Raw genomic sequence first — 26,698 nt, 5'->3', positions numbered from 1 at the left:
ACAAAATTATTTAAATCAAAATACTAAGATTTCCAAAAAAAAAAAATCAAACCGCCCAACCCTGGGGCGTTTAAAAAAAAAAAAATCAAACCGTCCACCCCTGGGGCATTTAAAAAAAAAAAAAGGGGGTGGACTGCCCACCCCTGGGGCGGTTTGGTGATGGAATGAAGCGCCTCCAGTATGGGCAGTTTACTAAAATTTTGGCCCGCTCTGTATCCAGGCGGTCAGGGCATATATATATTAAAAAAAAAACGGAGGTTATATATATAGGTTTATATATATATATATATATATTTTTTTTTTTTTGGTATTAAAAAAAATGGCCGTAAAAACTATTCTTAGATCAATTTGTAAAACTGGGATAAGTTTTAAATAAGATCCCGGTTACTTTATTCCGGCCTATTTGATGAGGGTTGGCAATGCATTTATGAATTAGAAGTGAGAACCAAGCTCTTACTGAAGTAGTGTTGAGTGATGTTGACAGAGTTTTTAGCCTATGAAAGCGGAATAGCAGACAGTCCAAATTCATGGACTCTTTTGATAGTGCTTCAAATTAAACCCAAGCCTCCAGGTCATTAATATAGACCAGCAAAAGAAGTGACAAAGAATGGTCTGTGAAAAAGTTTTGGGTTTCAGGCCCATAATAGGCCCACCCAAACACCGGCCCCGTGGCTGATTAGTTTAAAAGCTTCTCTCTTTTATTTTTACGGCAAGGTATTTTTTTTTTTTTTTTTAATCTAGGAACTTTTAGTGTGAGAGAGTTTAATGTTTGTCAATATTGATCAATGTAGAATGTGAGACAGCGCTTGAGTTATTATTTGTTTAAGTGATTGTTACTGAATTTTGTATTTGTTCGCTTTAATAATGATGTTATTTGTTTTGTAGTCTCTATCACGCTACAAGTATTAAATAATGTTTCTTTAGCTGGGTCAAAGGAGTGAATGTTAATAAAGAAAGCTGCATCAATTAAGCATCATTAAAGAAATAGAAAATAAGAAAAATATAACAATAAAAATTGAAAAATAAGATACTCAAAGAGTTTGCTAAGATATTACTCTTCAATACATGCATGCAGCTAGCATGCCCAACTTTTCAGGAAATTAAATTAATAGTGAGAATGACTACAACATCAATATTCCATTTTGTGAAGAAACACATTGTGAAATTAGCCTCAGCGTTAACAGACAAAATAATTAAGTCGACACTAATAAAACTGCGCAAGATATATATATATATATATTTGTTTCCTTTGAGCTAGCTAGAAATCATGCATGGGAGGCTACTACGTACCTACTAACTCGTGTGTCAAGATTCGGACCGTTACCTGGGAATCAGCAGATTCCATTTTCTAGTAGGCCCAAGGATCAAGGTCTATATAGCCTCATTTGATTGTTCAAGGTACGTATGATATATCAAAACAATTAACATATATAATTAATAGGACGCTATATTAATTGAAATAATATGTTAGATACATAACAATTCTGCGGAATATGGAAATGGAATAACAAAATAGAAGTTCAACTAATTACATTTATTTATTATCTATTATTATTTTATTAATTCAAAGAATTAGTTTTTTATCTAATGACTAAAGTAATGTCGACGTATGTTTCAAGTTCAACTTAGCTTATGAATATATAAAGTTAGAAAACTTAAGTCCCACTTTTATCTTTAAATTATTATATCATTGTAACTAACATTTTAATTAGTAAATATTATAAACATATCATTTCAGGAAGAATATGAAAATGTTCTTCACTACTTTAATTTAAAATTTAAAATAGTACTATTCTACTATTTTTAATGTTTTATAAATTCCGTAATAATTAACCTTGGGGGCAGTTGCCCAAAAAATTTGATCCGAGATCATATTAGTTTATCATAAATACTTTAACTTGATTTTTGTTTACAATTTCGGAAGAAATATTAGTTTTTCACTTTCAGTTTAGATAAGAGACTCCACCTTTTCGTTTTCTTTTAACAAATTCTTAAAGAAATGTAAAATATATATACTTGTACTTTTCAATTACAGAAAGACACTGATAAAATATAAGGGCCTGTTCGGCAACTCTATTTCCCAAGAATTTTCCTGTTTAAAAAAACTTTCTAGGTAATTTTTCCTTGTATGTGTTCAACAGCCTGTTTTTTTACCCTACTTCAAATTTCCAAATGGTTTTATTCCCTTGCCCAACTTCAATTCTTATAGGGAAAAATAAATTAGCTCAAAGTTCTGGTTTTTTTTCCCAAGCAGCGAAGCTCTCTTGAAGACCAAAAACTTATGTCAATGTGAAATTAAGTAATCAAATAGCGGAGCTTTTGGACAATAATTTTTAAAGGTAGAATTTTTTTTATCTTCGTTGAGAGTGGAAATTAACTAATTAATAATTAATATTTGTTTAATTAATTAAAAAAGAGGAATTACACTAATTAATATTTTTTAATTAATTAAACTACAATTATACTTGTACAATTAAGCTAACACAATTTAATAATACAAAGACTGAAATTAATTAAACAAGCATAATTAACTAGCAACACTTAATTTTAATAGATTAAGCTAATTTTAAGTTAAGTTTCTATTCTGACGTCTAACATAATCATCCCACATAAGTCTAGCAATTTCATCTCTTTTTTTCATTTCCTGCCGGACATTGATTGTTGAGTCTTTCAACATCTTCGCCGTACTCCTCATCTCCATCTGGTACGTCCACAATATCATTTGGATCAATTTCTAAATTAGCGTTCGTAGTCTAAGCGGCATCGTCATTATGATATACAATAAAATTATGTATAATACATGCTGCTTGATATCTCCATATTATATCTAAATTACGGCCCTGATTTACACTGAAACCTGTGCTTTAAAGCCTATAAATGTGGACTTTTTACTTATATTTCGATGAAATGTGGTACTGCTATGCTTTGTTTGGTATTTTGCAGGAAAAAGGGCGAAAAAATGGATCTGACTACTTTTCATACGGCCCGTATGACATTTTATACGGCCCGTACAGGATCTGCCCAACTGCACATAAGGTTCCACAACAGAGGCACAAAGTCTCCAAGACAAAGCACAGGCATACGGCCCGTACGGGGTCCCATACGGCCCGTACGGGGTCCTCTACGGCCCGTATGACGCTAATTCGGAAAATCCAGCTGGAATCTGAAATGAGCATAATTTAAGGAGGCCGAAAAGGAAGCCTCTGGGGACGTGATCTGGGGCATTAAATGAGATATTTCCTCACCAAAAAAAGGGAGATTCACCACAGGGAACTTGGACAACCTTTCTTGGAGCAAAAGACAGGAGGACGAGAGGACGAAGAGAAGTGAAAAATGCGAGTTTGCAACGGATCTTCGGATTTTCCACTGTTTTGTCATGAACTCTTTTATTTTCTGTTATTTGTGTTATCTTATGAACATGAGTAACTAATTTACTTTGTTTCTAGGGTTAAGATGTAGTTTCTAGTTTGGTTTTGTTTGCATGCTATTTGGATTTTGTGTTGAATGCTTTGTTTTTACCATGTTGAGTAGTATTTTGATTGCTTTATTTGTGCTTGCTTGAATTGATTAGTCATCCCGTTAGATGAATGCGCACATCTAAGTGTTAGGAGCCAAGTCTATGACATTTAATCCAACCGAATAAAATATATGAAGTAGGGTGAAACCAAAGAGTACTCGAAAGGTGAAACTTTCCTTGAGGCGAAAGTCCTTGGATACTTTTAGTAAACCAACAAGTAACTTGGATAAATTAGGCCAAAATGCGAAAGTTGAGGTTTAACGCATCTAAGAGGGAAGTATTTGAGTCCGGTAATCGGGTACTAGGCCAAAATGCGAAAGTTGAGGTTAGGTATCTAGATCTGGTCGATAGAAACCCTAAACATTAGCATCAACGCAGAAAACAGTAGCTGCAGCATTAACTCGGGGTCCCCTACGGGCCGTATGGGAATCCGTACGGGCCGTATGCCTCGGGGCTGAACAGAAATGAAATCTGAACCCTGGAAACGCCTTTTTATCAATTGGAAACAACTTTAATTCTCTTTTATTGCTTTTTAAACTTGTTATAAATCAGTAGAATTGTTAGAACTAAACCAAACCAATTTCTCTCACTTCTAGAATCTCAAGTGATTTTAGGATAAGTCCGGTCATTTTCTTCCGTCCCTGTGGATCGATACCTGAGCATACTCATCGATAGGATAGTACACTTGCTATCTGATTTGACAGAGTATAACAAAGGTTTAAAATGTATAGCTTGCTATACTGAAACTTTGTAGCATATATTCTGTGCGAACACTGCTTGAACTATGTCTGCTTGTTTATATAATTATATTGATCATAATAAGTGATTAGTATTAATACACTTAATATAGTTTAATTGTAGTATTACATCTTCTATAAAAAGAGAAAACAAACCAACATCCTAACAAATTTCTCATGCACTTGCCGAACACCTATATTCTAAAATTTTGCATAGTTAATAACTTTGGTTTTGACAAATTGAAATTCTCATTCCCATATTAAAAATTCTCATGCTACTGAACAGGCTCTAAATATGTCAATTTAATTGGACCCACAAAATTAATGAATACTCTATATAGAGTCCGGCTAGTCAGTGTCATTTAAGCCTATATAACACTAACTTGACAAATTGAAATTCTCAAAATGATTTTCCAACATTTTAGCCCTCTTGACTTGATACTAAAATAACTTGAATTTTTTTTTTTACATGTAAATATATACATCACTCATAGTAAATCAGTTTGAATGGTTTGAATTCACCATTAGAAATCATTTTGATAGGTTTTGAAGTTGATATCATATGATACTGATATCATATTAGCCGGACTCCTTTATATAATACAAAACCTATCATATATATTTATGTTTACTAGCCATGATTTATTCTCCTAACCTTTTATTCTGGAAGTAAAAGAAATTGTGCTTTTATCATAAATATACATAGATATGCAAATCGCAATGCAACACGTACACATCTAGCTACTCTAAATATTGAGATATAGGTCTGTAAAAAGCGCATACTAGATGAAACCCCGGTGATAAGATTTGTCTTTTGCCCTTGTGATTCATTATAATCCTATGGTGATCAGACAACGCTTAATTTTACCTTTAAAAAAAAAGAGAGAATCATACCACGTAATGCATAGTGGTACGCCATATTGGAATCATGGAGGATTTCAAAAAGAAGTAAAGTACAGATCACCACGTCGATCGATCGCGCATGGCGTTTAACTTTGCATCCATAAAATTTTATGTCAACCCCATATTTATTAAGAACCTATTTTACAGCTGCGAATCATGCGGATTTTGTGAATAAGGAACTTTATTAATTATATAATACAATTTTCTGGATTTCATAAGCACCATCTTAAGACCCCACCTAGCAAAACGTGTCATTGGTTTTTTACATGTTTGAATGGGTTTCGGGATGAATTTTAGAATATATGAGGGGATCCGAGAGGATCGGAGAGGATAGAGATAGGCACATGATGGTATATTTTTGTCATTTTTAATTTGAAGTTAGTTTGATATTTGAAAATTATGGTACAAGGAGGAGGTGCGTGTCAAGTTGGTGGCTGAAGATGATATATAAAAATGTTTTTAGTACTTTTGTATAAAAAGGTAAACTAATTTTCAAGTAATAGAATTAAAATATGAACAACTTCCTTATTCGATTGATAATCGATTGCTTGAAATCTCATTCCAATACAAAATAACAAAACAACAAGAAAAAAATGAAATGAATTCAACCAACAAATTGTTCGCAATAATTTATAATCTAAAACAATTCTCAATAACAACAACAACAACAACAATAATACTGACGGTAATAATGATTATTATTATTTCAACAACGACAAAAATCAAATTCTGATTTAGTGACGAAGAGTAACATCCTCTATGTGAGATGTTGTGGGTTTGAAACTTAAATAAATAGAAGATCCTTAATTAGAAACATTAAAGGAAAGTTGATAGAAAAGACCTCTATCTTTATATATATCAAAATTATTTCAACAACAAAAACAATAATAGCACGTAATAGAAGAGGAGAGACCACGTAATAATGATTACTTTTAACAATCTTTACAATATACTTTAAAATAAAAATCAAATAAAATCGAAAAGTAAATTTATAGGTATTTTATTGGACATTTGGATAGACTAACAATCAAACTTCATGCAATTTAAGTATTATTTGATGATGCATATCCAAGATATTTATTTCAGACATTTGAAATTTCAAGTTATTTGATCAGCTCTCATTATTTTTTAGACATTATATGTGAATAATATAAATCACATCTATAATGTTAAATTTCCAATTTAAACATTAATATAATTTAAATATTGTTCTAGTAAAAAAAATATAAAGAATTGTCAAATGAGCTCTCCTCTAGATAGAACTCGAAATACTTTGCATTAACTTGTTAAGAACTAGCCATGCGGATTATGACAGATGGAGCATATAATTAATAAGGAATTAGATTGAGAATAAATCATTCGGATACATATATGACAATTTTCATAATTAAGAATATATTATTTTTTTTCTGTTGCTAATGTTTATTTATATAAGATATATGTTTGCATAATATTTTTTAAAAGATGCATGGGAGTTATATATATATATATATATATATATATATATCATAACATTCTATGGATTTACTTAAAATTTTAAAGTGAGACTTTACTAAATTTGCGGGGCAAAAAGTTAAAAGACTAAAATTTTAAGATTCAACATGCATGGAATGCCCAGAAATAGAATGTATTGTAGATTTTGGATGAAAAGACAAAACTCATGATTTGATGAGGTTAAAAGACTCCAATTAATAAAAAAAATAACAACCAATTACAGAACACAGAAAAAACTCCTAGCTAGTGTATTGACTATTGAATCATCCAAATACTGACCTAGCATGTATTAAAATTGTTTTGTTACACTTATATACATTCTTTGGGCCTTACAATTGTTTTCGTGGATTGAAGAACTCCTGGAACCAGTGTTTTAATATTCGGTCTATTCGGCTGAATATTCGTATTTAGTTGGAAACCGAATAGGAAATGAGTATTCGGTCCAATATTCGGTTTCGAATATTCAGCCGAATATATTTTTCTGCATATTATCTATTCGGCCGAATATTTCCGAATAGAGAATAAGAATCCGAATAAGAACCGAATATTTCCAAATATGAACCGAATATTTCTGAATATGAACCGAATAGAGAATAAGAATCCGAATAAGAACCGAATATGAACCGAATAGAGAATAAGAATCTGAATAGGAACCGAATAAGTTATAATTTTATTTATTTAAGTTTGAACTTATGTTTTATTTATGCTTATTTGTAGTTTTGTAATTTGTACCGTGGGTTGTTAACTTGTTCTAACTTGTGTTATGTTTTATTTATATTTATTTGTAATGTTTATCTATATATGTTTATTAGAGTTAATGTCTATGAATTTTCATTTGAAAATCCGAATAAAAATCTGAATATTCGACCGCATACTATATATTCGGTATTCGGTCACTTTCCGAATACCGAATAAGAACTGAATATTAAAACACTACCTGGAACCAAACAACCAATAAATCAGGAACTAAAATGGTGCGTTATGCGTTGGCGGTAGACACGTCACATGAACGTTCCTTTTGCTTTGCTTTCCCTATATAATTCGCTGCAGGTTTTAGCCTTTCTAGTCGCCTCTCTCACTCCTCTTTCTTGATTTTAAGCCTAATTAATTTCTTTACGTTCAATATTCTCAAACTTTTCTCTGCACTTCGTCTCCAAAGAGATTCACTGACATGGCGTCTTCTTCTCAAAGTGGTGCATGGATTTCCTTTTTCCTTTATCGTTTCGATTATTTTTTCGTTCTGTACTGTGCGCAAAGTATCGTTCCTTTTAACCCTCATATTCATATCTATAATGAAAACATCGGAGAAATTTTATATGGTTTCCGTGCGTACCATTTGGTTTTATCACCCTTCACGAGTGCATGAAAATGGTTCTTCTGCAATTTAAATTGTAATAATACTGTTGCTTTTTGTTTAAAGTTTATACCGTGTGTAATTTTTCTTTATTCATTTAAATAGAATTGAGGAATCCATTGCAAAAACATGAGGAAAATTTGAAGTATGAAGATATGACGCCATTGCAAAAGCATGTAGCATTTTTTGACAGGAACAAGGATGGGCTCATCTACCCATGGGAGACCTTTCAAGGTATATTTTGATCTATCTTCTTCAATTCGACCATGCACTGCTATTACTTTGTTGGAAGTTCAATTTTATACTTAAGTGTGTGTGTGTGTGTGTACTTTTTGGGTCTGTGATTACAATAATTTCATGCTTAATTGAGGTTTAATTGTCGTTCTCAGGCTTTCGTGCTATTGGTGCTGGTATTGGCTTGTCCATAGCGGCCTCATTGTTCATCAATTTCAAACTCGGCCTTAAAACACGCCCTGTACTTTCTCTCACATGTGCTTTTGAGTTTGCATGATTAGAAATTATGAGATGTTTTCTTTTTTTAACCCCAAGCATTTGTAAAAATGCAGGGAAAATTTCCATCACTATTTTTCCCTATTCATATCAAGAACATCAACAAAGGGAAGCATGGTAGCGATACTGATACATTTGATTCAGAGGGAAGGTAGGTGCAATTTTTTTTTTTATGAATATTGCTGATATACTTTGGGACAAAGAAGTGAAAGAACATTGACAGATCATTTCTTTCAAAAACATTGAATATTCATTGGTTCAAATAGAAACGGTTTAGTAATTTTGTTTGCTGTTTCCGTTAATCATGAGAGTTTACTCAAATAGGGTTTTCGTAATATTGATAATTAGGAAGATATTTTGTTCTTTTAATTAGAATCCATGGCTTGTGTTATGGTTGTAAGAGCTAGGATGCATGCTGGAATTGGTTAGGAGCTAATCTATAAAATGTAATATGTGAAAAAAAAAAAAAAAAACGTGGTTAGTGAGAATTGAACCATGACCTTATATACAAATACCAATTAGACTCAAACCACTAGACTACCAATACATATTTGTACATTTATGAGGGGTGCTAGACTATATAAAAGTCCAAAAAACTCAAAAAGTTTAATTAAATCTTAATATACATAATTAAGAATTTTAAAATTATAAGGTGTCTTAGATCCGCCCCTAGAATTGGTATAATTTGAAACATATATACATCTAGTCTTTTCTTTAATTTGTTTTTTGAGCTAAATTTAAAAAATTTAGTCCTTATTATGATCAGAATAGAGAAAAGGATAAAAGAGAAACAGGAGGACAGAAAGGAAAAAACTGCATTAACTATGGTTGTCCTTTATCTAGCTCTTGGTAGAAGCATCATTATTTGCAGAACTTGTGATTTGGCACGATGAACAGAGAATTAATTTCATCTTGTTTGTTTTCTGATTGAATGTACGTAGTGTTTTTTTTAAGTGTAGCAAGCTGTTAAAATAAAATATGCCCGCTTACTCTTGACTAATGTTCATACAAACTCTTATATATAATAGCAATAACAAGCTCCTGAGGAATCTGACAATATGATCATATATAGAAAGTGGATTTCTGAAATTTGTTAGCAAGTTCTTCTAGCGTACTTAACCTAATTGTGATATTTTAGGTTTGTTCCTGAAAAATTTGAAGAGATATTTAAGAAATATGCAAAAACAAAACCAGATGCACTCTCATCAAAGGAGTTGGATGACTTGCTTAAAGGAAACAAAGAATCAAATGGGCAGTAAGTTTTTCTCTTAAACAGATTCCACCGTGGAATTTGTATATATCAGTATAGGTTTAATTAATTTCTGTCTTTAGAGTTGTAATGTTTGGATCAGACTATTTAATTAGCAGTCTTGACCATAAATAGTGGTAATGGAACATTTTATAAAATAGTGGTAATTAAGCCATCCAATTATTTAATAACATTGTCATTTACAATAAATTTTTTTTTCCTATATGAGTTTCGAACCCATTATCTTTCACATGAGTAACCACTGCCTTTGCCACTACATAGACCAAAGGATAGATACGAAATGTTTGTTTCGCCATTTAATTATTTTATTGTTTTTTGCAGTTTTGCTGCCAAGACTGAGTGGAAAGTTCTACACCTGCTGGCGAAGGATAAAGATGGTTTTGTTACTAAGGACACCATAATGGGTATATATGATGGCACTCTCTTTCCAAAATTGGAACAGGAGAGATCCTCTTCCAAAAAGAAATCACCTAAAAAATAATAGTCCTGATATTATAATTAATGGGTGCATGTGCATGTACTTGGCTTTGTTGTTACAGAAATTTCATTTGTATTATTGATTTTGTTGTCTTGTTGTGAAGAATTAAGTTTTTATATAGTCTATTAAGTGTTTTTTAAGTTGATTTATTGCCAAAAAAAATAAGTTGATTTGTAATATAGTTTTTCATATTTGAATGAATTGATTGATCTTTGTATTGAATTATTATTCATATCGTTACAATATAGAATTGCTTTCCTTAATTATATTTTTACATGGCTTAGTAGCCGTTAGAGATACGAGTAAAGATGGAAAAAATAGGATGTTTTTTTTTTTTAGGATAGAATAGGATGCATTTTTAACCTTTCTGGTATGCATCGGAAAAAAAACAAAATAATAAGAGAAATGAGGCAAGGGGTTAAATGTGCAAATATCCAATGGATGTGCTATGTGTACTCAAGTAGAAAACACTAATTATCTTCAACAGACGCGCAACGTTTTGATCCATTGGCATTTGAACCATAATCAGTAATTACTAATTAATCAGTCTTTTGTCAATCTTGTTGTTACATATTTATTGGGGTCTGGGGACATGGGTTATTTTGTATTAGTTATTAGAATGAGCGGATAAGGTGTTTGATATATCATGTGAAGCCGAAATTGTTTTGGGCCCGGCCCATTTTGAGTTTCACGGAAGTCAATTCCGATTAGAATTAAAAGGAGACAGAGAGAGAAAAAGCGTTTTAAGTCTTGAGTTTTTCTCTTCATCATTTTATTAGTGTAAAAAATTTAAAACTTAAAAGTCAAAATAAAACCGTTGGATATGATCTACATTATTTTATCTATACAAGTGTAAAAAATTATCACATTTCAATTTTATTTTTATTGTCATCAAGAGCTTGTAAAAAATGCACTAGTGTGGATAATTTCTAGACATTGATTTTTGTACCGAGTATGGCCAATATAATATCAGTGTCATTTCAGTCTATATAACACTAACTTCAAAACATATCAAATCGAGTTCAAATGGTGAATCCAAACCGTTCAAATCAATTTACTTTATGAGTGATGCGTTTACATGCAAACTTTTTATATTTTCGAGTTATTTTAGTATCAAATCAAGCGGCAAAAAAATTGAAAAATGAATGTATTAAAATTAGCTTAAAAGCTCAAACATTTGACCGCTTGACTTGATACCAAATAAACTCAAAAACATGTAAATTTTACATGTAAACGCACAACTAATGAAGTAGATCGGTTTGAATGGTTTGGATTCATCATTTGAACTCGATTTGATAGGTTTTGGAGTTTGTGTTATATAGACTGAAATGACACTGATGTTATATTAGCCATACTCTTTTGAACCTATTGATTCATATAAAAACAAAATTGAAATGTAATAATTTTTTATAAGCCCATAGAGAAAATGATGTAAATTATATCCAACAATTTTATTTTGACTTTTAAATTTTAAAAAATGAAGGCATTTGAACCTTCCTCGTATATATATTTATATATATATATGGAATATTTAGGTTTATACGTTACTTTGGAGATCTTTATTCCTTGTCAAAGGGAAAACAACACCCCTTTTTTTCATATTTTATTTATAAGCATAGTTGGAAAAATTAGTAATTTTTTTTTATTTCAGTCAGATAATGACATCTCTGCTAGGCAGCGTGTCAAATGGCCGAGAGCAGATCAAATGGATATATAATCCAACTATCCAAGCCAAGAGTGGAGTTACGTGAACAACCGTCTTTCCCATTTGATTTATTGAGCACTTTTTTCGTCGAAAAAAGCTCCTTCCCTTTTGTGTTCATTCTGCAGAGAATTTGATCGAGAGATTTAATGATATGATCATGCGTGACTACGGACCTTGTCGTGATCAAACTATTTCATGTGTCGTGCTAATTTTTTGAAAGATATCACATCATGCGAATGATTACGACACATGACACAAGAGTTACACACAAGTTTCATGCCGTGGTGTCTCACTTATTTACAATATCTCATCTCAAATTTTATGAATTTTAACAATAACTTATATAACATAATTTCTACTTGAATTATATATTATTCATCTAATTAAAAAAGAATTATGTACATATTATCAAACTGACAAATTTTAATTCTTGCATAATTTTTTTGAGTTCGGAAATTATTACTTTGTTGACAGAATATGTAATGCAAGAAGTCTACGTTCAAATCAGTTTGACAGAGAATCCTTTTTTTTTTAATACGGAAAGGTGGTCAATACTAGCTTTCATATGATTTAATGTCGGTAAAGAACTTTTCATCTAGATTTTGAACTCACGATCTCTTACACAGAGATCACTAGATCAAAATTTGGTTCTTACACGAAATTCTTTTTGTCACACCCCGCGGCCCAACGAGGCGCGACAGGTGCTTCTGCCGTAGACATACGGTTGCCCGTATGCCTACAAGGCAATTACGATATAATAGGAAATAAAAACACAAACAAACAACCAAACAAACAAATAACATAAATCCCAGCTGGTCAGGTAATATCATACAAACCCGTATCTCGATGGATACGCATCACAAAATGACATAGAGACTATATATATACACAATCAAAACATAACTATATACATAATCTCTAATGTCAAAATACCAGACAGTCTAAGCAGCGGTGAAACCAGGCCTACCGACCTCGTGCCTCTCTCGGATCTGCCGAACCGGAACCTGAAAAATTAACCCAAAAAGGGGATGAGAAATAAATTCTCAGTGCGATAAATTTGCCACATTTCGTTCCTGGACTTGCAATCACAGATTATATTCAAAAATAAAACACAAATAAAGCTCAGATCAGTTTATAATAATATATAAACATGAACGCATAAACCCGACATCAATTAGGCAAATGAAATCACAAATCAGGATTTGTCAAAATGGAATTCAATCACACAATATTTGGTTTAACTCGAGCTCAAAATATCTGGTAGTAACTACAGATGTTCCACCAAACTGGAACTCATTTCGTTCCCACTCATCTGTAGTTACAGGCTTAACCGTTTAAGTAAAAGTCTGGTTCCATTTCATATCCGAAAAATCCATTTAAATCCAATTGAACGTCCAAACGCATTACCCCCTGGGTAATGCCTCCGATACACAAGTCACCCATAACCAAAATCATAATACAGAGTCACTTACCCCTCGTCCCAACCGGTACTGGGAACTGCCGAGGGCCAGACGATCTAAAGCTTTAGAACACTGGGCATCAAAGTCCATGCATAGACTTTGACAAATCCGAATTCACCCCCTGGGTGACGTCGCCACGATGGGAGACATTAATACCATATCCACCAACCGATGGTGAAATAAATCACGGTGACTTTTAATTCCAAATTAGATCATTCAGATCAACACAAATAATAACCATACCAGCATGCAGATCAATCAGATAAAACAATTCAAGTTTCAATTAATTTGGGCAATGCAATGTATATGCAACACAATTCGATAATGCAATTTAATCAATAAACAACATGTCAATCGAAACACAGTTTAATTCTGAATATAAAATATCAAACAAGTCCAGAAACCCCGCACCTGATCGAGTCACGTATCCCTCGCCTATGAATCGGACGTCTTGAAGGATCCGGAAATCTCTTGCCTTACCAAGTTACCACCTATTTTACACGTTTAATTGATTTATTTTATCACCATTATAACCATTCCATGTTACAATTCTTTCTTAGCTTTAGAAAATATAATCATGCTTTACATGTAAAGTTATGTATTCATGTCATGCATTTAAAAGAAATACTTATGCATCCATATCATGCAAATGGGTCATTTAAATCAAACTCATGATTTAGCAAAGTTGCTTTGTACCATGTTGCATTTATAACAAGAGCATGGTTCATATAAAACGATGTATCATGCATGCAAGTATATCATGCAAAATTTGTGGTTCAACTAACCCTAATTCGATCGATATTCAATTGGTATTCGGTTTAATCAACAGATCTCGTTTTCTTATATATGTCAAGTTTATACGGTTAACTAATCAACAGATCGACAAAATTCGCAATTTCTCGAATTCATTACAAAACCCTAATTCCAGAATTTCAAGGTTTTAATCCATTAAACAAGAATCGATAAATTCCACAAGTTATGATTTACTCCATTAAATCCTAATTTCAATTATCAAACCCTAATTCGAGTTTCAAACGAAAATTCGACAAATCGAGAAAATTAGGGTTTCAAGAAGGGTTAAGAGAGTTAGAGATATACCAAATTGAGAGTTTGAAAGGATCGATAACTTGGTTCTGATCTCGAATCTCCGGACAGTTCGATCGATCTCGCGGCAATTAAGTTTCCTTTCTCTCTTTCTTTTCTTTTCCTTGCGCACACAACCACACCCTCATGCATCCCCCGAAATGAAAAGGGTCTCGGAAGGGAAGGGAAAAAGGGGTTTTATTAAGTTTTGGTTCTTTTGCAATTAAGCCCCTCCAATTTGCTAATATTACATAGTTGATGAATTTTGCATATAAACCCTCTTATATATTTTTATTGTAATAAAATTGTTATAACGTGACATTTCTCTCCCCCTTAAAATAAAGTTCAGTCCTCTGAACTTGATTTCGTACCTGAATCGTCGAATAACTCTGGATATTTTTCTCGGATGCTCTCCTCGAGCTCCCACGTCGCTTCCTTATCGGAATGGCGTCCCCATTTTACCAACACGAGCCGGATCACTTTGCTTCGTAGCCGTTGCTCTTTTCGATCCAATATCCGCATCGGTTCCTCTTGATAGGTCAGATCGTCTTGCATGTGTAAATCAGAATGGTCAATACAATGTGACGGATCTCGCACATATCTGCGCAGCTGTGATACATGAAACACCGGATGAACCCGGTCCAGCGCTGGTGGTAGCGCAAGCTCGTATGCTACCGGCCCAACTCGTCGCAAAATCTGAAACGGCCCAATATAACGAGGACTTAGCTTACCCGAAACACCAAATCTGTGTACGCCTCTGACAGGCGAAACTCGAAGCCATACGTGATCACCTTCTTGGAATTCTAACGGTCTTCGATGAATATCCGCGTATTTCCTTTGTCTTTCTTGAGCCGACTTGAGCCGACTCAGAACCATTTTCGTTTTCTTAGCAATTTCTTCTAACATTTGCGGCCCTGTAGGCGGATATGTACCCGCTGGTCCCCACCACAGCGGAGTACGGCACTGCTGCCCTGTCAGCGCCTCTTGCGGTGACATACCAATACTGGAGTGATAACTGTTGTTATATGCGAACTCCACCAGATACAAGTGATCAACCCACGAACCTTGTAAACTTAGCGCGCAGGAGCGCAACATGTCTTCCAATGTTTGGATAGTGCGCTCGGATTGACCGTCAGTCTGAGGATGATGCGCTGTACTAAATCGCAGCTTAGTACCCATTGTCTCTTGAAAGCTCTCCCAGAAATGAGAAGTAAACCGAGGATCTCGGTCCGAAATAATATTGCGCGAGCAACCGTGGTATTTGAATTGATATTTCAAGAACAAGTCTGCTAATTCTTGCCCCGATGTCTCGACTCGAAGCGGAATGAAATGAGCTATTTTCGTCAGCCGGTCCACAATAACCCAAATAGTGTTATATCTACCAACGGTTCTCGGAAATCCGGATACAAAATCCATTGTAATCGACTCAAATTTCCTCGTAGGTATTTCCAGCGGTCTTAATAATCCTGCTTTTCTCCGTCGATCTGCTTTAACTTGCTGACATATCTGACATTTTTCAACGTACCTTTGCACTTCTCGCTTCATTTTCGGCCACCAGAAATATTTCTTCAAATCTTGGTACATTTTTACTTCCCCCGGGTGAATAGCGTAACCCGAATCGTGCGCCTCCGATAAAATCAGATCTTTCAGTTCAGATGTACTTGGTACATAAATGCGGTCGTGAAACCGCAGGATGTCATCTCCTTGAACTTTAAACGGGGAATCAGCATTTGACTCGTAGTGCAGTTTATATTTCTGACATCTTGGATCATTCTGTTGCGCTGCACGAATCTGTTCGTGTAATTCCGATCGAATCTCCACCGCTGCTAGCACAATCGACGCAATTGCAGTTGCGCTAATTCCAACCTCACTTCTATTACACTTAGATGCAACTTCCAACGCTAAATCACGTGATGCGCCAACATGAATTTCCAATCTGCGCATTTCCTCAAGAAGATGCGCTTCACTTGTAATTACCGACGCTAGGTTTACCTGACTCTTTCTGCTTAACGCATCTGCTACACTGTTCGCTTTTCCTGCGTGATACTGGATATCCAAATCGTAGTCTTTCATCAATTCCAACCACCTTCTTTGCCTCAAATTCAATTCTTTTTGCGTGAAGATGTATTTCAGACTTTGATGATCGGTAAATATACGGCATCTCACGCCATACAGATAATGCCGCCAAATCTTCAGCGCAAATATCACCGCCGCTAACTCCAAGTCATGAGTCGGGTAGTTTTGCTCGTGCGGTCGCAATTGCCGAGATGCATAGGCAATTACATGATCATCTTGCATCAATACGCAACCCAACCCTGATCGAGATGCATCGGTGTAAACCGTATACTCTTTATCAGCAGTCGGCATAGCAAGAATCGGCGCGGATACCAGCCGACTCTTTAATTCCTCAAAACTTTTATCTTGCGCGGTACCCCAATCGAATTTCACGCCTTTATGCAACAATTTTGTAAGTGGCGCAGCTAACCGCGAAAACCCTAGTACAAATCTCCTGTAGTACCCGGCTAACCCCAGAAAGCTGCGAATTTCAGTAACTGTCTCCGGCCTCTTCCATTCAGTAACAGCCCGAATCTTTTCGGGATCCACCGCTAACCCTTGTCCCGAAACAACATGCCCCAGAAAAGTAACTTCATTCAACCAAAACTCACATTTCGAAAACTTTGCGAATAACTGATGTTCGCGCAATCTTTGCAAAACAATTCTAAGATGTACCTCATGTTCTTCTCGGGAGCGCGAATACACCAATATATCATCAATGAAAACCACAACTGTCAAATCCAATAGATCGTGAAACACACGGTGCATCAAATCCATGAACGCTGCCGGTGCGTTCGTCAGCCCAAACGGCATAACAAGGTATTCATAATGCCCGTACCTTGTACGGAATGCTGTTTTGTCCACGTCGCTCGGCCGAATCCTCAACTGGTGATACCCTGTTCTCAGATCAATCTTTGAATATATCGAAGATCCCTGCAACTGATCAAACAGATCATCAATCCGAGGTAACGGATATTTATTTTTCACTGTTACCTTATTCAGCTCGCGGTAATCAATGCATAATCGCAATGTTCCATCTTTCTTCTTGACAAACAGCACTGGCGCGCCCCACGGCGACGTGCTGGGTCTGATAAATCCATTCTCCAACATGTCTTCCAACTGCGCCTTAAGTTCTTTCAGTTCTGCCGGTGCCATTCGATACGGTGCCTTTGAAATCGGTGTTGTGCCCGGTACCAGTTCGATACCGAACTCCACTTCTCGCTCAGGTGGTAACCCCACAATCTCTTCCGGAAATACATCCACAAATTCTGAAACCACCGGTATAGTGCTGATCTCTGGAACTGCCGCAGCCGCATAAACCACGGCCGCCAGATAAGCTGTACACCCTGTTTCTAATAAATGTCTCACTTCTACAGCAGAAACACACGGTGTTAGTTCCCCCATTTCTCTACATTTCAAAATACACGACATACCTCTTGAATTCGCAAAATGAATCCGTCGATGCGGACAGTCAATGGTTGCCGCGTGCCTCGTCAACCAATCCATTCCCAGCAATACATCATACCCCATAATATCCATAACCAACAAATCAGCCTCGAATTCCCTTCCGTCTACTTTAATATTTCGGTTTCGGCATATAGTAATTTCTCGATCAGTTGAACCAAATGGGGTTTGGACGTTTAAAACTTGGTTACTCGTCTCAATTGGCCAACTACACTTTTCTACGAACACCCTCGACACAACAGAATGACTGCACCCCGTATCAATCAAACAATACGCATCATGATCAGATATAGAGAGTATACCTGTCATGACATAGGTCTGGCCACCTCCCTGCGCAATTGCAGCGTTGCGCGAAGTTCCAGCGATGTTAAGCGCATGCGCCGCCGCCCTGCCGTCGTTCCTGCCGGCGCTGCCGGCACTGCCAGCGCCGCTAACCCTGCCGATGCTACCAGCGCTGCTAGCCCTGCTAGCGTTAGCCCCGCTAGCTTGAAATGCGCCACGTCCGCGCCACGTCGGCGCGCCGCGCCCAACGCTAGCCGACCCTCCCGCGCTACTAGCGCCTTGCATCCTCATAAGCGCATTCGGGCATTCCCTCGCCCAATGTCCCGCGCTACCACACACGAAACAAGTGCTAGTCTTGCGCCTACACTCAACCTCATCGTGCACTTGGTTGCACGATCGGCACCATTGCGAAGGCATCACCGGTTTAAAACCCGGCATAGAGATCTGTCTGAATGGGGGTCTCGGCGCCATATTCGGCCGAGGGGTTCTAGCAACTGATGGTCCTCCCCTCGACTTCGACACTTGCCTGCTCTGATCTTCTCGCTGTTTCACATTTCTTTCAGCCACTTGCGTCTTTCTCCTCTTACCATGCATTTCAACCTGTTCAGCGTGATCCATCATTGCTTGTAACTCCGTCGCCATTGGAGTATCCACGATCATAGAAATATGCCCATCCAACCCATCCAAGTATTGCCTATTATATCTTTCCATATCATTTCTTATATCCGTAGCATAGCGCGACAAGGCCAGAAATTCACTATTGTATTCCACCACCGGACGCCCATCTTGCCTTAACTCCAAAAATTTTCTCCGCAGCGCTTCACGCTGTATATTGCTCAGAAACCTCCTATTAAACTGTTGTTCGAACCATTCCCAAAGAATCCTCGCTTCATCCCCGTCATAATTGCGTCGGGCCCCGTCCCACCAGAATCTAGCATCACTCTCCAACTGCTGCTCAACTAACTCCACTCTATCTTCCTCGGGGGCACGGCATAAATTCAGCTTTGCATTTATCTGCGCCAGCCATTCCTCAGCTACCGCATACCCGCCGGTTCCATCATAACGCGGCGGATTCAAGCGCAGAAATGCATCATATAACCTTCTGAAATCTTCGGGTGCCCCACCGTGAGCCACCGGTGCGGCATCCCGCATCTGTGCTTGACGACCTCTCTCATAGGCCGTAATTAACCGGTCATCCAAGTCCCGGTCTCTACCCGGCGCTCTACCAGCTCCTCCAGCGCCACCAGCCCCTCCAGCACCTCCAGCACCAGCTGGACCAGCCCCAGCCTGATCCACAACTGGCTCGATAACTATTTCCGGATTAGGTTCGGGATTCCTCCGAGGTCTGCCTCTACCTCGGTGTGTTTCCATTTTCTGAATAAACAAAGTTAGTTTATAACATTCTATATTCCTTATTTATCATACGAAATTCGTATAGTCGTGCCGGCCCCAATTAATGCGCATACCACTCTCGTATCCAAACAAGTCTGGTTCAGGTTCTAAACCATGCTCTGATACCACCCGGGGAAGACCTGTCACACCCCGCGGCCCAACGAGGCGCGACAGGTGCTTCTGCCGTAGACATACGGTTGCCCGTATGCCTACAAGGCAATTACGATATAATAGGAAATAAAAACACAAACAAACAACCAAACAAACAAATAACATAAATCCCAGCTGGTCAGGTAATATCATACAAACCCGTATCTCGATGGATACGCATCACAAAATGACATAGAGACTATATATATACACAATCAAAACATAACTATATACATAATCTCTAATGTCAAAATACCAGACAGTCTAAGCAGCGGTGAAACCAGGCCTACCGACCTCGTGCCTCTCTCGGATCTGCCGAACCGGAACCTGAAAAATTAACCCAAAAAGGGGATGAGAAATAAATTCTCAGTGCGATAAATTTGCCACATTTCGTTCCTGGACTTGCAATCACAGATTATATTCAAAAATAAAACACAAATAAAGCTCAGATCAGTTTATAATAATATATAAACATGAACGCATAAACCCGACATCAATTAGGCAAATGAAATCACAAATCAGGATTTGTCAAAATGGAATTCAATCACACAATATTTGGTTTAACTCGAGCTCAAAATATCTGGTAGTAACTACAGATGTTCCACCAAACTGGAACTCATTTCGTTCCCACTCATCTGTAGTTACAGGCTTAACCGTTTAAGTAAAAGTCTGGTTCCATTTCATATCCGAAAAATCCATTTAAATCCAATTGAACGTCCAAACGCATTACCCCCTGGGTAATGCCTCCGATACACAAGTCACCCATAACCAAAATCATAATACAGAGTCACTTACCCCTCGTCCCAACCGGTACTGGGAACTGCCGAGGGCCAGACGATCTAAAGCTTTAGAACACTGGGCATCAAAGTCCATGCATAGACTTTGACAAATCCGAATTCACCCCCTGGGTGACGTCGCCACGATGGGAGACATTAATACCATATCCACCAACCGATGGTGAAATAAATCACGGTGACTTTTAATTCCAAATTAGATCATTCAGATCAACACAAATAATAACCATACCAGCATGCAGATCAATCAGATAAAACAATTCAAGTTTCAATTAATTTGGGCAATGCAATGTATATGCAACACAATTCGATAATGCAATTTAATCAATAAACAACATGTCAATCGAAACACAGTTTAATTCTGAATATAAAATATCAAACAAGTCCAGAAACCCCGCACCTGATCGAGTCACGTATCCCTCGCCTATGAATCGGACGTCTTGAAGGATCCGGAAATCTCTTGCCTTACCAAGTTACCACCTATTTTACACGTTTAATTGATTTATTTTATCACCATTATAACCATTCCATGTTACAATTCTTTCTTAGCTTTAGAAAATATAATCATGCTTTACATGTAAAGTTATGTATTCATGTCATGCATTTAAAAGAAATACTTATGCATCCATATCATGCAAATGGGTCATTTAAATCAAACTCATGATTTAGCTAAGTTGCTTTGTACCATGTTGCATTTATAACAAGTGCATGGTTCATATAAAACGATGTATCATGCATGCAAGTATATCATGCAAAATTTGTGGTTCAACTAACCCTAATTCGATCGATATTCAATTGGTATTCGGTTTAATCAACAGATCTCGTTTTCTTATATATGTCAAGTTTATACGGTTAACTAATCAACAGATCGACAAAATTCGCAATTTCTCGAATTCATTACAAAACCCTAATTCCAGAATTTCAAGGTTTTAATCCATTAAACAAGAATCGATAAATTCCACAAGTTATGATTTACTCCATTAAATCCTAATTTCAATTATCAAACCCTAATTCGAGTTTCAAACGAAAATTCGACAAATCGAGAAAATTAGGGTTTCAAGAAGGGTTAAGAGAGTTAGAGATATACCAAATTGAGAGTTTGAAAGGATCGATAACTTGGTTCTGATCTCGAATCTCCGGACAGTTCGATCGATCTCGCGGCAATTAAGTTTCCTTTCTCTCTTTCTTTTCTTTTCCTTGCGCACACAACCACACCCTCATGCATCCCCCGAAATGAAAAGGGTCTCGGAAGGGAAGGGAAAAAGGGGTTTTATTAAGTTTTGGTTCTTTTGCAATTAAGCCCCTCCAATTTGCTAATATTACATAGTTGATGAATTTTGCATATAAACCCTCTTATATATTTTTATTGTAATAAAATTGTTATAACGTGACACTTTTCATTACACTAATTTCAATATATATTTGAATTATACAAATATTAACAAACTGATAAATTCTAAGTTCGAAAAATATTGTTTTGCCTGACAAAATATGAAATGTGAAATGTCTACGTTCTAGACAACTTTACAGAGAATATATATATATATATATTTTTTAATATAGAGATGGTCAATTCTACCAATTTTTATTTAATATCTATAAAGAACTTTTTATTTGAATTTTAAACTCACAATTTCTCAAAGTCACTGGATTAAAGGTTGATTCTTGATTCTTACACGGAATTCTTTTTATGACACAAATTTCAATATATAAGAGTGATTCCAACTTATATTTAAACTTGTATATTACATCCAACTGTGATGATAGACATCTAGTGAAATAATATCATTTTAATTTAAAAAATAAATCGTAAAAAATATATATGCTCAATATTTAGATAGGGTGGTGTGCACTTAATTCGAGTCAATTATAAATATTGATTGCGCATTCAGCTTTAAAGCAAATAAAACTCTATCAGTAAAATCTGGAATAAATCTTAAAATATTTGATGGAACTAGAGGTGACAACCGATAATCCGTATCTATTATAAATTATTTTTATTCGTATTCTATCTTTACTTACTACAAATTATCTTGGATGTATTCTACTATCACCCGTTATAGTTGTCGAATAACTAAACAACAACAAATAAATAATAGATAATGTTAATATAATAATTATTTATATTATTTACTTAATAAAATATTAAAACACATTTATTTTACACATGTATACATGATTAATTAAGTGTAACACAACTATCAATCATAGTTAGAGAATGAATATTCATTGCTCATTAATATATATAACATATATAATTTCTTATATAATTATCTAATCGGATAACAGGTACGGAATATACTTTATCCATATCCTTATCCGTTTAGATAACGGGAAAAAATTACCCGTATGTGGTTACTTTATTAAAAAAAAATTCTTACCCTTATCTGTCTTATCGAATACGGTACGGATCAGGTAAAAGAGTGTCATTGACACCCCTATACGTCAATAATTTAATTTTTAATTTGATTAATATTTTTTAAATATATGTACCGTAAGTATTGATGTGTCATAAAGTTAAATGTATGCTAAAAATTATATTTTCTCAGTGTCAATACAAATATAGGGTAAGTACCTAAATATATAGTTTTATTTTTTAATCTAATAATATTTTCAATTATATTATGCTATAATAAAAAATCTTTTGTCCTATATATTTTCTCGGTTTCAGGCATGATAAGAATTCAACTTGTATACCTCACCTAAAATTCAGATTTTGAAAAAGGTATATAACCGAATCGTCTGTCCTCCTGAGGGCAGGAAATTCCTACCCCCAGAGTCACTGCAGAGTGGGTCCCCATCTAACTCTAAACTCAAAACTACTTTAACCCTAAACCCTTTACCAGTAACTGGGCCTACCCGCAGTGACTCTGGAGGCAGGAATTTCCTACACCCCAGGGGACAGGAGATCTGGTTCCTTGAAAAAGATGATGAAATCAAAACTGTCCTTCTTTTGGAGACATAATTAATTACAGTAGGCCCTTGGTCGAAACTTTAGTCCATAAACTCTAACCAAATTTTATAATAATATATAATACATTAAATAAATTTTATAATACTATATAATATATTGCAGTTATTATTAATATATTAATATTATATAATTAGTATCTTATTATAATAATTAACTAATTTAGGCTTTCAAAACTTTAGTTCACCAACTCTCATCAAACAATAAATAGTTTAAGCTATGATTTAACTTTAGATCTCAAACAAACATGAATAATTTAGACCGACCTAAGTTGAAATAACTAATTTAGGCTTTCTTAGTTTTAAGTCACAATCAAACATGGGGTATATGACCAAGCAGATATTATTTGCTTCTCAGGGTGTAAACGCTGCATGCGTGACGCAAAGTTGGTTGATTCTTCAAAAGCGTGAAAGAAGAATTAATTTGATTTTGGTAGATTTTGGATCATAAATTATTATTGAAGATATGTGACAGCTTTATGTAAATTTTGGATCATACGTGGGTCGAGACAAACTTCAGAAACCAGCTGTATTATTAAAAATAATGAGGACAGATCACAAATGCGTCGGTTGCGTTTGTTATTATATTTCAGGAATTAGCAACCTATAAATTAAGTATTTAATTAGTATAAGCTTTTACTTCCTATTTATTGGAATTATTTGGTCATTGAGCTGCGCCTTTTTTTAAGAATATTTCTCTTGTTCATTTGTAAGGAATATATAGTTTTGCAAACATGATTTTTGTGGAGAATATATATTGCAGAAAGAAAACGAGTAATTTGACATGCTCATTTCGAAGGAAAAATATATATTCTTACAAATTTACAACCTTTACAACATTTTCATTTTCTAATATTGTTAGATTATTATTATTTTAAAGTAGAAAGCTTTTATTAAGAAAATCAAATTATCTTAAAAGCTTGCAATTTGTGAATATGCCCAAACAAACACCGGCCACGTGGCTCATTAGATCAAAAGCTTCTCCCTCCTGTCCTATTTTATGGTGCGGTTTATTTTCTTTATTTAAATATTTTAGAGTGAGAGAGTTTTTTTTTTTTTTTTGGTCACATATTAATTGTTGTAGAGAATATGAGAAAACTTGAGTTTGAGAGATTCTTTATTTTGTTTAATTTGTGTCCAATTTTTTAATTTAATGACGGTGTGATTCTTAATGGTTGATTGCGGGTTTTTGTTATGACAGGTTCGAAAATCGTTAAAAGAATCAATTCTTTATCTTTGATGGTATCTTGGATGCACGAAAGATGTTTGCAAAATTTAGTAACAAGATAGAAAAAAGGGAGAGGATCGAGTAGCTGAATTCGTATCTTGTACATATTAGATCCGTACTAATATTAAAATCAGACGGTTGAGATTCATTAACTCGAAAAATTCTTTTTAATGCAGAGGATACGGATTCAAAGTAGCTAGGTATTTCCTACAATTTAAAAATAAAAAATCTTATATTTTTCAAGTACAAATAACTTTTAGCTTCTATAATGAAATTAGAATCACACTACACTATATTATATTATAATTTTACTTCTGCGGAATTAATTAACTGCTAATTAATTAACTCGGTATTTTCAAATGTCTGATTTCCTTCTGAGGAATTAATTATGGACTAATTAATGGTATTTTGAACAGGACATTATGTCTACGAAGGATATAGAAATATAACATGAAAGAAAGACAATTGTTGCATATGCAACTAAAGAAATTTAATGAATAGATATATAATGAAATCTATTTGTGTAGAGCATCGCAAGTTTGAAATTCAAATAAAAATTCTTTGTGGATATATAATTAATTGAATAGCTTGAGCTTCCAACTTTACTTATATATATATAATCCATGAAGTCTCTAAATAGCTTCAACATTAACAAGTTCAAGTTTTCAAGAAAAATTAATGTTAGTGAAAATAACTCCAGCTATCTTTAAAAGTCCATTTTGTGAAGAAAAATAATTGTGAATATATATTTAAAGATAAATTATTTTAAAAAAATGAATGATTTAATTACCTGAACAAATGAATCATGCATATATCGACACTAACGAAACTGGCCAAGACAGGTTTTTTTATGAGCTAGTGTCAATATGCGAACCGTAATAATTACCATTCAGTTTTACTATTCCAATTACTTGAGCTAGCTACCAAGGTCTTACGGCCTCATCTAATAGTGTTAGAGTACATCAGTTTGGGATCAAAATAGCAGAATGTTACGCTACTTATATTCAAAATAGTATGTCAAACCCAAAAGAAAATTTTGCTAAATATTGTTTTGTTTGAATATATTATTTTGCTATTTACTAAATAAATTGGAATAACAAAATAGAAGTGCATCTAACATTAAAGTATAAATTATTATTATGTTATTTTAGTGATAAAAAACAATTAATGTCTTATATATATGGAAGGTCACATGTTCGATATCCACACTTGACATATTTGTAATGAAATTTTCAATTTAGAATTAAAGCTTGCTCCCCAACTTAATCTCAAATTATTGTATTATTATAACTAACATTTTTCCTCACAATTTCGAAAAATGTATATAGGTTTTTTCACTTAATTTCAGCCGATGTTACCTGACACATCTAGGAAGCCATCGTACCTGTATCCGACGCCGACACACCTCTAATACGCGTACGATACGTATCAGACACGCCAGCTAGCGTGTCAGGTGAGCTAGCGTGTCCCTACCCTCTTGACACGGTCTCCGACACCTGATTGACTCCTGCCGATACGGCTTGAAAATTCTGATACGGAGGGGATACGCCTCAAGAGCATCTGATTTCTGCTGTGAACTGCGCGTGGACCAAATCCATTTCAATTTTTGTGTGAGCTGCAACGAAATTAGCAAAATTCAATGGCTACAGTGGGATTCAAACCCAGGTTATGAAGGGACCAAAGCTGCGCCTTTACCACTAGAATAGAACAACTTTGTTGTTATTATGTATTAGCTTATTATATATATAACTTATATTGAATACTTATTCAGAATTTTTTATATTTATTTTATATAATACAAGTGATGAATTAATAATATAATTAAAATAATATATAATAGCCGTGACATATC

At 34.9% G+C, this 26,698-nt stretch overlaps 2 protein-coding genes and 2 long non-coding RNA genes across 4 annotated transcripts in view; 2 read left to right on the top strand and 2 right to left on the bottom strand.

The window, feature by feature from the left end:
• The window catches only part of LOC144555376 (putative peroxygenase 5), a 30,289-nt gene extending 19,928 nt beyond the window's left edge, over positions 1-10,361 (top strand). The window contains exon 6 of the mRNA XM_078303679.1: positions 10,107-10,361. Coding sequence (XP_078159805.1) covers positions 10,107-10,266 — 160 coding nt within the window. The 3' untranslated portion in view covers positions 10,267-10,361. The remainder of the gene's footprint in view (positions 1-10,106) is intronic.
• LOC144555190 (putative peroxygenase 4) lies at positions 7,766-9,774 on the top strand. Its single transcript, XM_078303433.1, has 5 exons — positions 7,766-7,844; positions 8,111-8,239; positions 8,395-8,480; positions 8,572-8,666; positions 9,654-9,774. Exons 1-5 carry the CDS (start codon positions 7,823-7,825, stop codon positions 9,772-9,774), a joined length of 453 nt encoding a protein of 150 aa, XP_078159559.1. The 5' UTR covers positions 7,766-7,822.
• Positions 10,362-12,747: 2,386 nt separating the features above from the next.
• LOC144555735 (uncharacterized) lies at positions 12,748-13,833 on the bottom strand. The gene is made up of 2 exons (XR_013512095.1): positions 13,291-13,833; positions 12,748-13,235 (listed from the first exon to the last, which is right to left on the bottom strand). It is a non-coding gene; the product is annotated as an uncharacterized LOC144555735 (long non-coding RNA).
• Positions 13,834-19,956: 6,123 nt separating this feature from the next.
• Positions 19,957-21,042, bottom strand: LOC144555712 (uncharacterized). The gene is made up of 2 exons (XR_013512087.1): positions 20,500-21,042; positions 19,957-20,444 (listed from the first exon to the last, which is right to left on the bottom strand). It is a non-coding gene; the product is annotated as an uncharacterized LOC144555712 (long non-coding RNA).
• Between the last annotated feature and the right edge of the window lie 5,656 nt (positions 21,043-26,698).

The sequence above is a fragment of the Carex rostrata genome, chromosome 6 (assembly GCF_964058835.1).
Source record: "Carex rostrata chromosome 6, lpCarRost1.2, whole genome shotgun sequence".
NCBI classification, from domain to species: Eukaryota; Viridiplantae; Streptophyta; class Magnoliopsida; order Poales; family Cyperaceae; genus Carex; species Carex rostrata.
Note: the sequence above shows the minus strand (reverse complement) of the source record. Positions and strands in the feature narration are given on the sequence as shown.